Raw genomic sequence first — 13,582 nt, 5'->3', positions numbered from 1 at the left:
CCAGATGCTGCTGGAAGTGGTGTTGGAGGACCAGTAGGAGGCAATATTCCTCTTGTCTAAGATATATATATTCCAATGCCCCAGGGCAGTGATTGGGGACATTGCCCTTTGTAGGGTGCTGTCTTTCGGATGGGACATTAAACGGGTGTCCTGTCTCTCTGTGGTCACTAAAGATCCCATGGCACTTATCGTAAGAATAGGGGTGTTTCCCCCGATGTCCTGGCAATATGTCCCTCATACCACAATGGCCACCTAGTCATTCCTTTCTCTGGCCAAATGCTACGCCACGCATGTTAGTTTCTTCTCCGCAATGAGTTTGGATGGGAATACATTCGGGGCTGTCTGATTGGTCCAGAAACCGCTAGGGTTGGCCAGAGCCAGAACACATGAGTAAAGCAGCGGTTTGAATATTTTTTTATTGGCTTTTGTACTCTAATCGATTGGTTAAATATCATCCAATCGTTGATGACTTAGTTTTGAACAACACCCCTTTTGCCGCTCGTCACCACAAACGACTTCAATGATGTCATTCTCAGATTAAAGTATGTAGCGAACAACAGAGCAGCAGTAGTGTTTAGTGTAAGCCCATCAGGCTAGTAACCACACCATTTCCTCATGAGTTTTAGCCCTAATGCTACGCAATCAATACAGGCCTGAGGGTGGGTGTGTTCATTTCTGTGTGTGCAGTGCAATCCACGTGTGTGTTTGACATTTGACTGCTTGCTGTAGAGCTGTTTGTGTCCCAGTGCAGTAGGATGTATGATATTCCTGTTTGTGTCCCAGTCAGTCAGGGTTAATCTCAACTAGCCTGTGTCTGAGAGAGGGCTATCAGAGGATGAGGATGAAGAAGGAATTACTGCTTTCTGTCAGAGATGAGAGAGAATGATGATGAGGGATGACTTTCCTGTGTGAGGTGATAGAGAATGGACAGATGGATGGATGAGTGGATTAAAGAAGGAAAGATGAAAGATGAGAAGATGTTCCCTAATTTCCCTTTCCCCTTTGGTTGGTGTCCGGTCTCTCTGTATTTCTGACTTAATGGTGTGAATCACAGGGTTGGGAAATTCCAGAAACTTTTCAGAAATCCTGGTTGGTGAATATCTGGAGTCAAAAGGGAATAAACTGCCAGCGAATTCTTCAACTGGGATTTATTGCAACCCTACCGACACACAGACGATTGTTATTATGCTGGCTAAATCATATGTCTGCCAGCCTGCCCTCTTTTCCTTCTAACAGCTTCAGTGTTGTTTTTAAGAGTTAGTATGATGTTCAGCTCCTCTAACTGGGTCACAACAACACCAAAGTTAAACAACCTAGCTGTACCATATTAAGATACTAAGTTCGTGATAAGGTAGGCCAAGGTCTGTCTTCATGTATCTATTAACTCCTACCTGATATCCATTTAACTATTATCTCCTACCTGATATCCATTTAACTATTACCGGTATCTCCGACCTGATATCCATTTAACTGTTATCTCCTACCTGATATCCATTTAACTATTATCTCCTACCCGATATCCATTTAACTATTAACTGCTACCTGATATTAATTTATCTATACTGTGCAAAAATATAAATGCAACATGTAAAGTGTTGGTCCCATGTTTCACGAGCTGAAATAAAAGATCCCAGAAATGTTCCATATGCACAAAAAGCTTATTTCTCTCAAATGTGTTTACATCACTGCTAGTGAGCATTTCTCCGTTGCCAAGATAATCCATCCACCTGACAGGTGTGACATACCAAGTAAGCTGATTAAACAGCATGATCATTACACAGGTGCACCTTGTGCGGGGGACAATAAATTGCCACTCTTACATGTGCAGTTTTATCACACAACACAATGCCACAGATGTCTCAAGTTTTGAGGGAGTGTGCAGTTTTATCACACAACACAATGCCACAGATGTCTCAAGTTTTGAGGGAGTGTGCAGTTTTATCACACAACACAATGCCACAGATGTCTCAAGTTTTGAGGGAGTGTGCAGTTTTATCACACAACACAATGCCACAGATGTCTCAAGTTTTGAGGGAGTGTGCAATTGACATCCTGACTGCAGGAATGTCCACCCGAGCTGTTGCCAGAGAATGTAATGTTCATTTCTCTACCGTAAGCCGCCTCCAATGTCGATTTGATTAAGACGGTAGAAATCCAAATAAATGATCAAAAGCCACCTACAGACCACCCCAAACCCCACATCAAGCCCCACCACATCAAGCCCCCCCCACCCCACATCAAGCCCACCCAAACCCCACATCAAGCCCCCCCAAACCCCACATCAAGCCCCCCCCACATCAAGCCCCCCCACATCAAGCCCCCCCAAACCCCACATCAAGCCCCCTCACATCAAGCCCCCCCACATCAAGCCCCCCCAAACCCCACATCAAGCCCCCCCAAACCCCACATCAAGCCCCCCCACATCAAGCCCCCCCAAACCCCACATCAAGCCCCCCCAAGCCTAGTATATAGTATCAGTTCTGTATGTTTGACAAGTAGTATACAGCTGCACCTTAGATAATTGTTTATTCAACCTATGTAATGTATTCTCTGTGAATATGGTGATGTTCCCCCCCCCCCCCCCCCCTGTTCAGAGAAATAGTCATTGAAGTTGTTAGGTTATGCGATGGGGCATAAGCTTGTCGTTACCACGTTCTGACCACTTGATGGTGCTGTTTCTGCTATACTGGCTCACTCTATCATCCAGTTAGAGGTTGCCTGATGCATATCCAATACAAATTCACCAATCTGGTTTAGATTCAGAATGTACCAATCAACATGTTAATTGGCCACAGTTGAAGTTGGGTACTACCCACATTATGCCATTAAGTTTGACTTGGTCCTGGGGAAACCTATGGATGAACATACAATGGGGATTGTGCGAGCCTTTGATTTTTCTACTTTGCTGCTATGATGATGAGTACTGGATTAGAATTGCGGATGCTGTGTGTAACGGATGTGAAAAGCCTAGCTAGTTAGCGGGTACGCGCTAGTAGCATTTCAATCAGTTACGTCACTTGCTCTGAGACTTAAGTAGTGTTGCCCCTTGCTCTGCAAGGGCCGTGGCCTTTGTGGAGCGATGGGTAACGATGCTTCGTGGGCGACCGTTGTTGATGTGTGCAGAGGGTCCCTGGTTCGCGCCTGTGTCGGGGCGAGGGGACGGTTTAAAGTTATACTGTTACATTGGTGCCGTGACCCGGATCACTGGTTGCTGCGGAAAAGGAGGAGGTTGAAAGGGGGGTGAGTGTAACGGATGTGAAATGGCTAGCTAGTTAGCGGGTACGCGCTAGTAGCATTTCAATCAGTTACGTCACTTGCTCTGAGACTTAAGTAGTGTTGCCCCTTGCTCTGCAAGGGCCGTGGCCTTTGTGGAGCGATGGGTAACGATGCTTCGTGGGCGACCGTTGTTGATGTGTGCAGAGGGTCCCTGGTTCGCACCCGGGGCGAGGGGACGCCGTAAAGTTATTATGTTACATTGATGCTGTTGACCCGGATCACTGGTTGCTGCGGAAAAAGGAGGAGGTTGAAAGGGGGGTGAGTGTAACGGATGTGAAATGGCTAGCTAGTTAGCGGGTACGCGCTAGTAGCATTTCAATCAGTTACGTCACTTGCTCTGAGACTTAAGTAGTGTTGCCCCTTGCTCTGCAAGGGCCGCGGCTTTTGTGGAGCGATGGGTAACGACGCTTTGTGGGTGTCAGTTGTTGATGTGTGCAGAGGGTCCCTGGTTCGCGCCCGTGTCGGGGCGAGGGGACGGACGTAAAGTTATACTGTTACATGTGGATGAAGAAAACATGGACATAAAGGGGATATTCGTGCATCCAAGTTATCCAGCAAGGTCATATTTTTGGCCAAACAGAGAGGACACATGTTATCTACTAAAACCAAGCATCATATGCACCATTAAGGCACCAACCACTGCAACTGGTCGCCAATATCATTTGGGGTGTAGGAACATCACTGTAATTGAAGGTGCACTTAAGACAGAAAAGAAAGTGAAAGAGGGACATTTCTTTACAATAACACATTTACTTGTGTTTGTGCTGCTGGCTCCGTCATTCTCTTACCAAACTTTGCATCTGAACTGTTCTTCAAGTAAATGTTTTTTTTTAAATAAAATGTTCAATGGAAATTGTTTTATATCTCTGTCCATATTGTCCATGAGTTTTTAGGTAGATGGAAAATAGCCTTTTTTTTCACAACTCAATCAATCAAATGTATTTATAAAGCCCTTTTTACATCAGCAGATGGTCACAAAGTGCTGTACAGAAACCGGGCCTAAAACCCCAAAGAGCAAGCAATACAGATGTAGAAGCACGGTGGCTGGGAACAACGACCACCAGTTTGACTGAATTGCAGGAGAATTATACACGTATGGATTTTTTATGCGTGGTTTTCTCTTTGTTCAACCAGCCCGCCTGCCCCACGGATATAACCACCCGTGCATCACCAGTGTGTGTGTGTGTGTGTGATGTGTTCATACACACATTAAAGGGAAGGCTTTGAACAAAATATGCTCTAAGAATTTTTTTCCAGCGATCATCCTTACCCCTCTTCTCTTTTTCCCTAACTATATTCAAACCTTTTGACGCGGTTGCTAGGTGTTGGGTTAAGGTCGCTACACTATCCCCTTCCTTTGATAGAGCTTTTCCCCACGGCCTCTCTGATGGTCTCACGGGCGCCATCCCACTGCTGACACTGTGTCTTGTTTTTGGTTATGTGTTTATCAGCTTCTAATCTCCTCCTCTCCCCTTGTGTGTTTCAGATTAACCTGCGTCTCATCCTGGTCAGTGGGAAGACGAAAGAGTTCCTGTTTTCTCCCAATGACTCGGCCGCAGACATCGCAAAACACGTCTACGATAACTGGCCAATGGGTGAGTGACACCAACTGCATACATATCAGTGGAGGCTGGTGGAGGATGATATTATTCAATTCCAGCCATTAGAATGAGCATGTCATGTGATTTAAAGTGACACCGGCCACTACTGGTGCATTTGGAAAGTATTCAGACCCCTTGACTTTTTCCACATTTTGTTACTTTACATCATTATTATCAAATGTATTCAATAAATAAAATCCTTATCAATCAACGCACAATACCCCATAATGACAAAGTGAAAACAGGTTTGAAGAAAGTTTAGCAAATTTATAAAAAATAAAAAACCAAAATACCTTATTCACATAAGTATTCAAACCCTTTGCTATGAGACTCGAAATTGGTTCAGGTGCATCCTGTTTCCATTAATCATCCTTGAGATGTTTCTAGAACTTTATTGGAGTCCACCTGTGGTAAATTCAATTGATTGGATATGATTTGGATACCAAAACACTTCTGCAGCATTGAAGAACACAGTAGCCGCCATCATTCTTAAATGGAAGAAGTTTGGAACCACCAAGACTCTTCCAAGAGCTGGCTGCCCGGCCAAACTGAGCATTCGGGGGAAAAGGGCCTTGGTCAGGAAGGTGATCGAGAACCTGATGGTCACTCTGACAGAGCTCCAGAGTTTCTCTGTGGAAATAGTTGTCCTTCTGGAAGTTTCTCCCACCTCTGCAGCACTTCACCAATCAGGCCTTTACGGTAGAATGGCCAGACGGAAGCCACTCTTCAGTAAAAGGCACATGACATCCCGCTTGGATTTTGCCAAAAGGCACCTAAAGACTCTCAGACCATGAGAAACAAGAATCTCTAGTCCGATGAAACCAAGATTGAACACTTTTACCTGAATGCCAAGCGTCACATCTGGAGGAAACCATCCCTACGGTTAAGCATGGCGGGGCAGCATCATGCTGTGGTTGTTTTTCAGCGGCAGGGACTGGGATACTGTCAGAATCGAACGAAATATGAACAATGCAAAGTACAGAGAGATCCTTGATGAAACCTGCTCAGGACCTCAGACTGAGGTGAATGTTCACCTTCAAACAGGACAACAACCCTAAGCACACAGCCAAGACAAAGCAGGAGTGCCTTCGGGACAAGTCTCTGAATGTCCATGGGTGGCCCAGCCAGAGCCCGGACTTGAACCCGATCACAAATCTCTGGAGAGACCTGAAAATAGCTTTGCAGCAATGCTCTCCATTTTAGAATAAGGCTGTAACGTGACAAACTGTGGGGAAAAATCAAAGGGTCTGAATGCTTCCTGAATGCACTGTATGATACTTCATGCAGTATAAGAAGTAATACAGGGAAGATGGCGGAACTCTGGTGAGAATGATGGGGACATGTTACACCCTAATGAGTATAAAGACATTGAGCCAGAACCCCTCACAGACCCTGGATCGTATATATATACACGCACACACACACACACACACACACACACACACACACACACACACACACACACACACACACACACACACACACACACACACACACACACACACACACACACACACACACACACACACACACACACACACACACACACACACACACACACACACCTAAACATGTTAACTTGCATGGTTTGTTAGGTGTGGGTGTGTTTGGACATATGCTGTCCTCCAGACCCATTTCTCTTTCTTCCTTCTCTCTATCTGTGTCTCCTTCTGGTGATGGCGATGATAATGTTGTTGTTGATGATAGTGGTGGTGATAGTGGTCTTCATCTCTCTACAGACTGGGAGGAGGAACAGGTCAGCAGTCCTAACATCCTGAGGCTCATCTACCAGGGTCGCTTTCTACATGGAAACGTCACGCTAGGAGGTGAGAACACACACACACACACACACACACACACACACACACACACACACACACACACACACACACACACACACACACACACACACACACACACACACACACACACACACACACACACACACACACACACACACACACACACACACACACACAATGGATTTCACATGACTGGGAATACAGATGTGTAAATGTTGGTCACAAATACCTTTTCTGGATCAGAAAAGCACTCCCACACCTGGTGTGACCACCATTTGGCTCACGACACAGGCTGTTGGTTGTTGTTCCACTCCTCTTCGATGGCTGTGAGAAGGTGCTGGATATTGGCGTACAGATCCTTGTGACATGGATCCATGTATTATCATGCTGAGACAGGATGCCGGCGGATGAGTAGCATGAAACCCACATGTCCGGTGAAGAAGCCAGACGTGGAGGTCCTTACACGTGGTCTGCGGTTGTGAGGCCGGTTGGACGTACCGCCAAATTCTCTAAACAACATTGGAGGCAGCTTATGGTAGAGCAATTAACATTAAATTCTCTGGTAACAGCTCTGGTGGACATTCCTGCAGTCAGCATGCCAGTTGCAAAAAACTTGAGACATCTGTGGTATTGTGTTGTGTGACACAATTGTACATTTTAGAGTGGCCTTTTATTGTCCCCAGCACAAGGTGCACCTAGCACAAGGTGCACCTATGTAATGCTCACGCTGTTTAATCAGCTTCTTGATATGCCACAACTGTCAGGTGGATGGATTATCTTGGAAAAGGAGAAATGCTCACTAACTGGGATGTAAACAAATTTGTGCACAGAATTTGAGAGATAGAATCTTTTTGTGTGTATGGAACATTTCTGGGATCTTTTATTTCAGCTCATGAAAAATGGGAACTACACTTTACATGTTGCATTTGATATTTTTGTTCAGTACAGTTGACAGTGCTTTAGTGTTGTGTTTGGGTAATGGGGATAGCTGTAGTCACAAGCTGTTTACAGGTATCTCATTTTCACAAATTATCTCGCTCATAAACCTTTAGCCCCTGTACACATAAGGCACCAAACGTTACCCTATACCCTATATAGTGCACTATTGTACCATAGGGTTCTGGTCAAAGTAGTGCACTATGTAGGAAATAGGGTGGAATTTGGGACGCAAACATAGACATTTTGAATCCTTTTACACTTAGGCCAATATTCCCATCGAAAGGATAATGCCCCAAAATTCCTGACATAAACGTTCTTAGTTCAGAGAGGCTGAGGATTAGCGATTTCGGTGTTCTGGGATTTGCGGTTGTTGGAATCCCAGCCCGGTCTCATAGACTAGACGTAACATAGTAAATGTAAATCTATATGTTACGTATGTTACATTTGGTATGGTTATGTAAGCCAGATGGTTAGTTAAGGGCAAAGATGAAATGAAAGTAGGGTATTTGGGTGGGGGTATAACACAAACGTTATATGCTTCTAGCAACCCAAAGGCTCCAAGTTCGAATCTCATCACAGACGACTTCAGCATGTTAGCTAATTAGCAAATGTTCAAATACTTACTACTTTTTAGTTACTTTGCATCTACTTAGCATGTTAGCTAAGCCTAGCCCTAACCTTAACTCTTTCAGCTAACCCTTCCCATACCCCTAACCTTAACCCTTTAACCTAACTCTTAAACTTAACCCTAACCTTAACGCCTAGCCCAGCTAACGTTAGCCACCTAGATAGAATTTGTAACATAACATTTTGCAAATTCGTAACATATAATACGAATTGTAAGTCATACCATATAGTACAACATGGGTAATGGACATTCACAAATTAATACATACCATACGAAATGTAACATATCATACTAAATGGAGCGTCTCGGATTTATGTACAGAATAATACAAAATGCTCTGAGACCATGTTGGGAATCCACAGAATACTAACCTAGCCTGGGATATGAAGAGGGATTGGAACAGGAGTTAAGACGGATAGAGTGACAGGGACCTGGTTCATCAATGTTTAACATCACATCACATCACCATAGCTTTTATGTAGACTCCTCTTCTATATATGTGTGATTAAATTGAGTTTACAAAACATTAAGAACACCTGCTCTTTCCATGACATAGACTGACCAAGCTATGAACTCTTGTTTTTACATATGTTTTTATATACTGAAAAAATTATGAACTCAACATGCAACAATTTCAACGATTTTACTGAGTTACAGTTCATAAACTCAGCAAAAAAAGAAACGTACCCTTTTCAGGACCCTGTCTTTCAAAGATAATGTGTAAAAATCCAAATAACTTCACAGATCTTCATTGTAAAGGGTTTAAACCCGGTTTCCCATGCTTGTTCAATGAACCATAAACAATTAATGAACATGCACCTGTGGAACGGTCATTAAGACACTAACAGCTTACAGACAGTAGGCAATTAAGGTCACAGTTATGAAAACTTAGGACACCAAAGAGGCCTTTCTACTGACTCTGAAAAACACCAACAGAAAGGTGCCCAGGGTCCCTGCTCATCTGCGTGAACGTGCCTTAGGCATGCTGCAAGGAGGCATGAGGACTGCAGATGTGGCCAGGGCAATAAATTGCAATGTCCGTACTGTGAGATGCCTAATACAGCGCTACAGGGAGACAGGATGGACAGCTGATCGTCCAGGTGGCCAATTGATTAATTGTTCAGCAGTCTTATGACTTGGGTGACTGGAGTCTTTGACAATTTTTTGGGCCTTCCTCTGACACCGCCTAGTATATATGTCCTGGATGGCAGGAAGCTTGGCCCCAGCGATGTACTGGGCCGTACGCACTACCCTCTATAGCGCCTTACAGTCATATGCCGAGCAGTTGTCATACCAGGCGGTGATGCAACCGGTCAGGATGCTCTCGATGGTGCAGCTGTAGAACCTTTTGAGGATCTCTTTCTCTTGCTTTTGTCCACGTTCTCTCTCCTCCTCTCTCTCTCTGTCTCTCTGTCTCTCTGTCTCTCTGTCTCTCTCTGTCTCTCTCTCTCTCTCTCTCTCTCTGCCTCTGTCTCCTCTCTCTCTCTCTCTCGCTCTCTCTGTCTCTCTCTCTCTGTCTCTCTCGGGTCTCTCAGGTCTCTCTCTCTTTCTTTCTCCCTCTTCTCTCTTCTCAGGTCTCTCTCTGTCTGTTTCTCTGTTTGGCTCCTGTCTCTCCTCTCTCTTGGTTGTGTATTCTATGTTAGATCAGTCAGATGATGATAGTTATGATGATATATTGTCTTTGTAACACGTCTTTGTCCGTTAAATAACCACTTCTTATTTCCCTCTTTTTCTGTTCTACTCTGTCCCTCCCTCCCTCCCTCCCTCCCTCCCTCCCTCCCTCCCTCCCTCCCTCCCTCCCTCCCTCCCTCTCCTCCTCCTCCCCTTCTCTCAGCTCTCAAACTGCCTCTGGGGAAAACCACAGTGATGCATTTAGTTGCCAGAGAGACGTTGCCTGAGCCAAACTCCCAAGGTAACCCGCTTTTCATTTATCCCACCTTCCAGACTTTTAATTCATCCCTTGTTCCTCCCCCTCACACTGAAACACAGTAATAGATTATGCCTTTACTGTAGATGATGGTAGGCCAGTTATTTCTGTTTGTTTAGGAACAGCTAATGATCCATGATGAATATTTCTAACCTATTACCAGTACTATACAGTGTAGTAAGACGTGTGTTTCAGTAAGCGTATGCTAAACTATTTAAATAATGACAGATGGTTGTTTTTGTTGCAATGCTACATTTGAGCTGACACTCTTTTTAGAAAAAAGGGAGATTTCTCAACAATATTGCTACTATGTAGTTAAACAGTGTCCTGACTGTGACCTGACTGTGTCCTGACTGTGACCTGACTGTGTCCTGACTGTGTCCTGACTGTGACCTGACTGTGTCCTGACTGTGTCCTGACTGTGTCCTGACTGTGACCTGACTGTGTCCTGACTGTGTCCTGACTGTGTCCTGACTGTGACCTGACTGTGTCCTGACTGTGACCTAACTGTGACCTGACTGTGTCCTGACTGTGTCCTGACTGTGACCTGACTGTGTCCTGACTGTGACCTGACTGTGTCCTGACTGTGACCTGACTGTGACCTGACTGTGTCCTGACTGTGTCCTGACTGTGTCCTGACTGTGTCCTGACCGAGTCCAGACAGTGTCCTGACAGTGTCCTAAACGCCTCCTGACAGTGTCCTGACTGTGTCCTGACTGTGACCTGACAGTGTCCTGACTGTGTCCTGACTGTGACCTGACAGTGTCCTGACTGTGTCCTGACTGTGACCTGACTGTGTCCTGACTGTGACCTGACTGTGTCCTGACTGTGTCCTGACCGCCTCCTGACTGTGTCCTGACTGTGACATGACAGTGTCCTGACTGTGTCCTGACTGTGACCTGACAGTGTCCTGACTGTGTCCTGAGTGTGACCTAACTGTGACCTGACTGTGTCCTGACTGTGTCCTGACTGTGTCCTGACTGTGACCTGACTGTGACCTGACTGTGACCTGACTGTGTCCTGACTGTGTCCTGACTGTGTCCTGACTGTGTCCTGACTGTGTCCTGACCGAGTCCAGACAGTGTCCTGACAGTGTCCTAAACGCCTCCTGACAGTGTCCTGACTGTGTCCTGACTGTGACCTGACAGTGTCCTGACTGTGTCCTGACTGTGACCTGACAGTGACCTGACTGTGTCCTGACTGTGACCTGACTGTGTCCTGACTGTGACCTGACTGTGTCCTGACCGCCTCCTGACCGTGTCCTGACTGTGTCCTGACTGTGACCTGACAGTGTCCTGACTGTGTCCTGACTGTGACCTGACTGTGTCCTGACTGTGACCTGACTGTGACCTGACTGTGTCCTGACTGTGTCCTGACCGCCTCCTGACTGTGACCTGACTGTGTCCTGACTGTGACCTGACTGTGTCCTGACTGTGACCTGACTGTGTCCTGACTGTGACCTGACTGTGACCTGACAGTGTCCTGACTGTGTTCTGACTGTGACCTGACTGTGTCCTGACTGTGACCTGACTGTGACCTGACTGTGTCCTGACTGTGTCCTGACCGCCTCCTGACTGTGACCTGACTGTGTCCTGACTGTGACCTGACTGTGTCCTGACTGTGACCTGACTGTGACCTGACTGTGTCCTGACTGTGACCTGACTGTGACCTGACTGTGTCCTGACTGTGTCCTGACTGTGTCCTGACCGAGTCCAGACAGTGTCCTGACAGTGTCCTAAACGCCTCCTGACAGTGTCCTGACTGTGACCTGACCGCCTCCTGACTGTGACCTGACTGTGTCCTGACTGTGTCCTGACTGTGTCCTGACAGTGTCCTAAACGCCTCCTGACAGTGTCCTGACTGTGACCTGACCGCCTCCTGACTGTGACCTGACTGTGTCCTGACTGTGACCTGACTGTCTCCTGACTGTGTCCTGACTGTGTCCTGACTGTGACCTGACCGCCTCCTGACTGTGACCTGACTGTGTCCTGACAGCGTCCTGACCGCGTCCTGACCGAGTCCTGACTCTGACCTGACTGTGACCTGACCGCGTGACTTTCTGACCGTGTTCTAACTGTGTTTGACTGTGTGTTGTGTTCCTTCTCAGGTCAGAGGAACAGAGAGAAAACTGGAGAGAGTAACTGCTGTGTCATCCTGTAAATACCACCTCCATCCATCCCTCCCACACCTCCATCCCTCCCACACCTCCCTCCCTCACCCACCTCCCTCCCTCCCACACCTCCATCCCTCCCACACCTCCCTCCCTCACCCACCTCCCTCCCTCACCCACCTCCCTCCCTCACCCACCTCCATCCCTCCCACACCTCCCTCCCTCACCCACCTCCCTCCTTCACCCACCTCCATCCCCCACCCACCTCCCTCCCTCACCCACCTCCATCCCCCACCCACCTCCCTCCCTCACCCACCTCCATCCTCCACCCACCTCCATCCTCCACCCACCTCCCTCCCTCACCCACCTCCATCCCCCACCCACCTCCATCCCCCACCCACCTCCCTCCCTCACCCACCTCCCTCCCTCACCCACCTCCCTCCCTCACCCACCTCCATCCCCCACCCACCTCCCTCCCTCACCCACCTCCCTCCCTCACCCACCTCCCTCCCTCACCCACCTCCATCCCCCACCCACCTCCCTCCCTCACCCACCTCCATCCCCCACCCACCTCCCTCCCTCACCCACCTCCCTCCCTCACCCACCTCCCTCCTTCACCCACCTCCATCCCCCACCCACCTCCCTCCCTCACCCACCTCCATCCTCCACCCACCTCCATCCCCCACCCACCTCCCTCCCTCACCCACCTCCATCCCTCCCTCCCTCACCTCCCTCCATCCCCCACCCACCTCCATCCCCCCACCTCCCTCCCCCACCCACCTCCACCCCCCCACCTCCCTCCCTCACCCACCTCCATCCTCCACCCACCTCCATCCTCCACCCACCTCCCTCCCTCACCCACCTCCATCCATCCCTCCCTCCCTCACCTCCCTCCATCCCCCACCCACCTCCATCCCCCCACTTCCCTCCCCCACCCACCTCCACCCCCCCACCTCCCTCCCCCACCCACCTCCATCCCCCCACCTCCCTCCCTCATCCACCTCCATCCCCACCGTCCCTATCTTGGATCCAACCAACACACTGTCCTGTCCTGCAGTCTCTCTAGAATTCTGCTGCTGCGCGCACACACACACACACACACACACACACACACACACACACACACACACACACACACACAGACACAGACACAGACACACACACACAGACACACACACACACAGACACACACACACACACACACACACACACACACACACACACACACACACACACACACACACAAAACATTCTGTGTTCCTCATAGCAATACAGTGCACTTGCTCATAAACTGTGTGT

At 47.7% G+C, this 13,582-nt stretch overlaps 1 protein-coding gene across 1 annotated transcript in view; it reads left to right on the top strand.

Annotated features, from left to right (window-relative positions):
- The window catches only part of ubl3a (ubiquitin-like 3a), a 50,677-nt gene extending 38,191 nt beyond the window's left edge, over nt 1-12,486 (top strand). Inside the window, exons 2-5 of the mRNA XM_055911586.1 lie at nt 4,763-4,871; nt 6,617-6,703; nt 10,081-10,158; nt 12,281-12,486. Coding sequence (XP_055767561.1) covers nt 4,763-4,871; nt 6,617-6,703; nt 10,081-10,158; nt 12,281-12,333 — 327 coding nt within the window. The 3' untranslated portion in view covers nt 12,334-12,486. The remainder of the gene's footprint in view (nt 1-4,762; nt 4,872-6,616; nt 6,704-10,080; nt 10,159-12,280) is intronic.
- The last annotated feature ends 1,096 nt before the right edge of the window (nt 12,487-13,582 follow it).

This window comes from Salvelinus fontinalis, unplaced genomic scaffold (assembly GCF_029448725.1).
Source record: "Salvelinus fontinalis isolate EN_2023a unplaced genomic scaffold, ASM2944872v1 scaffold_0073, whole genome shotgun sequence".
Lineage (NCBI taxonomy): Eukaryota > Metazoa > Chordata > Actinopteri > Salmoniformes > Salmonidae > Salvelinus > Salvelinus fontinalis.
The sequence above is the reverse complement of the archived record's forward strand: the minus strand, read 5'-3'. Positions and strand labels throughout refer to the sequence as shown.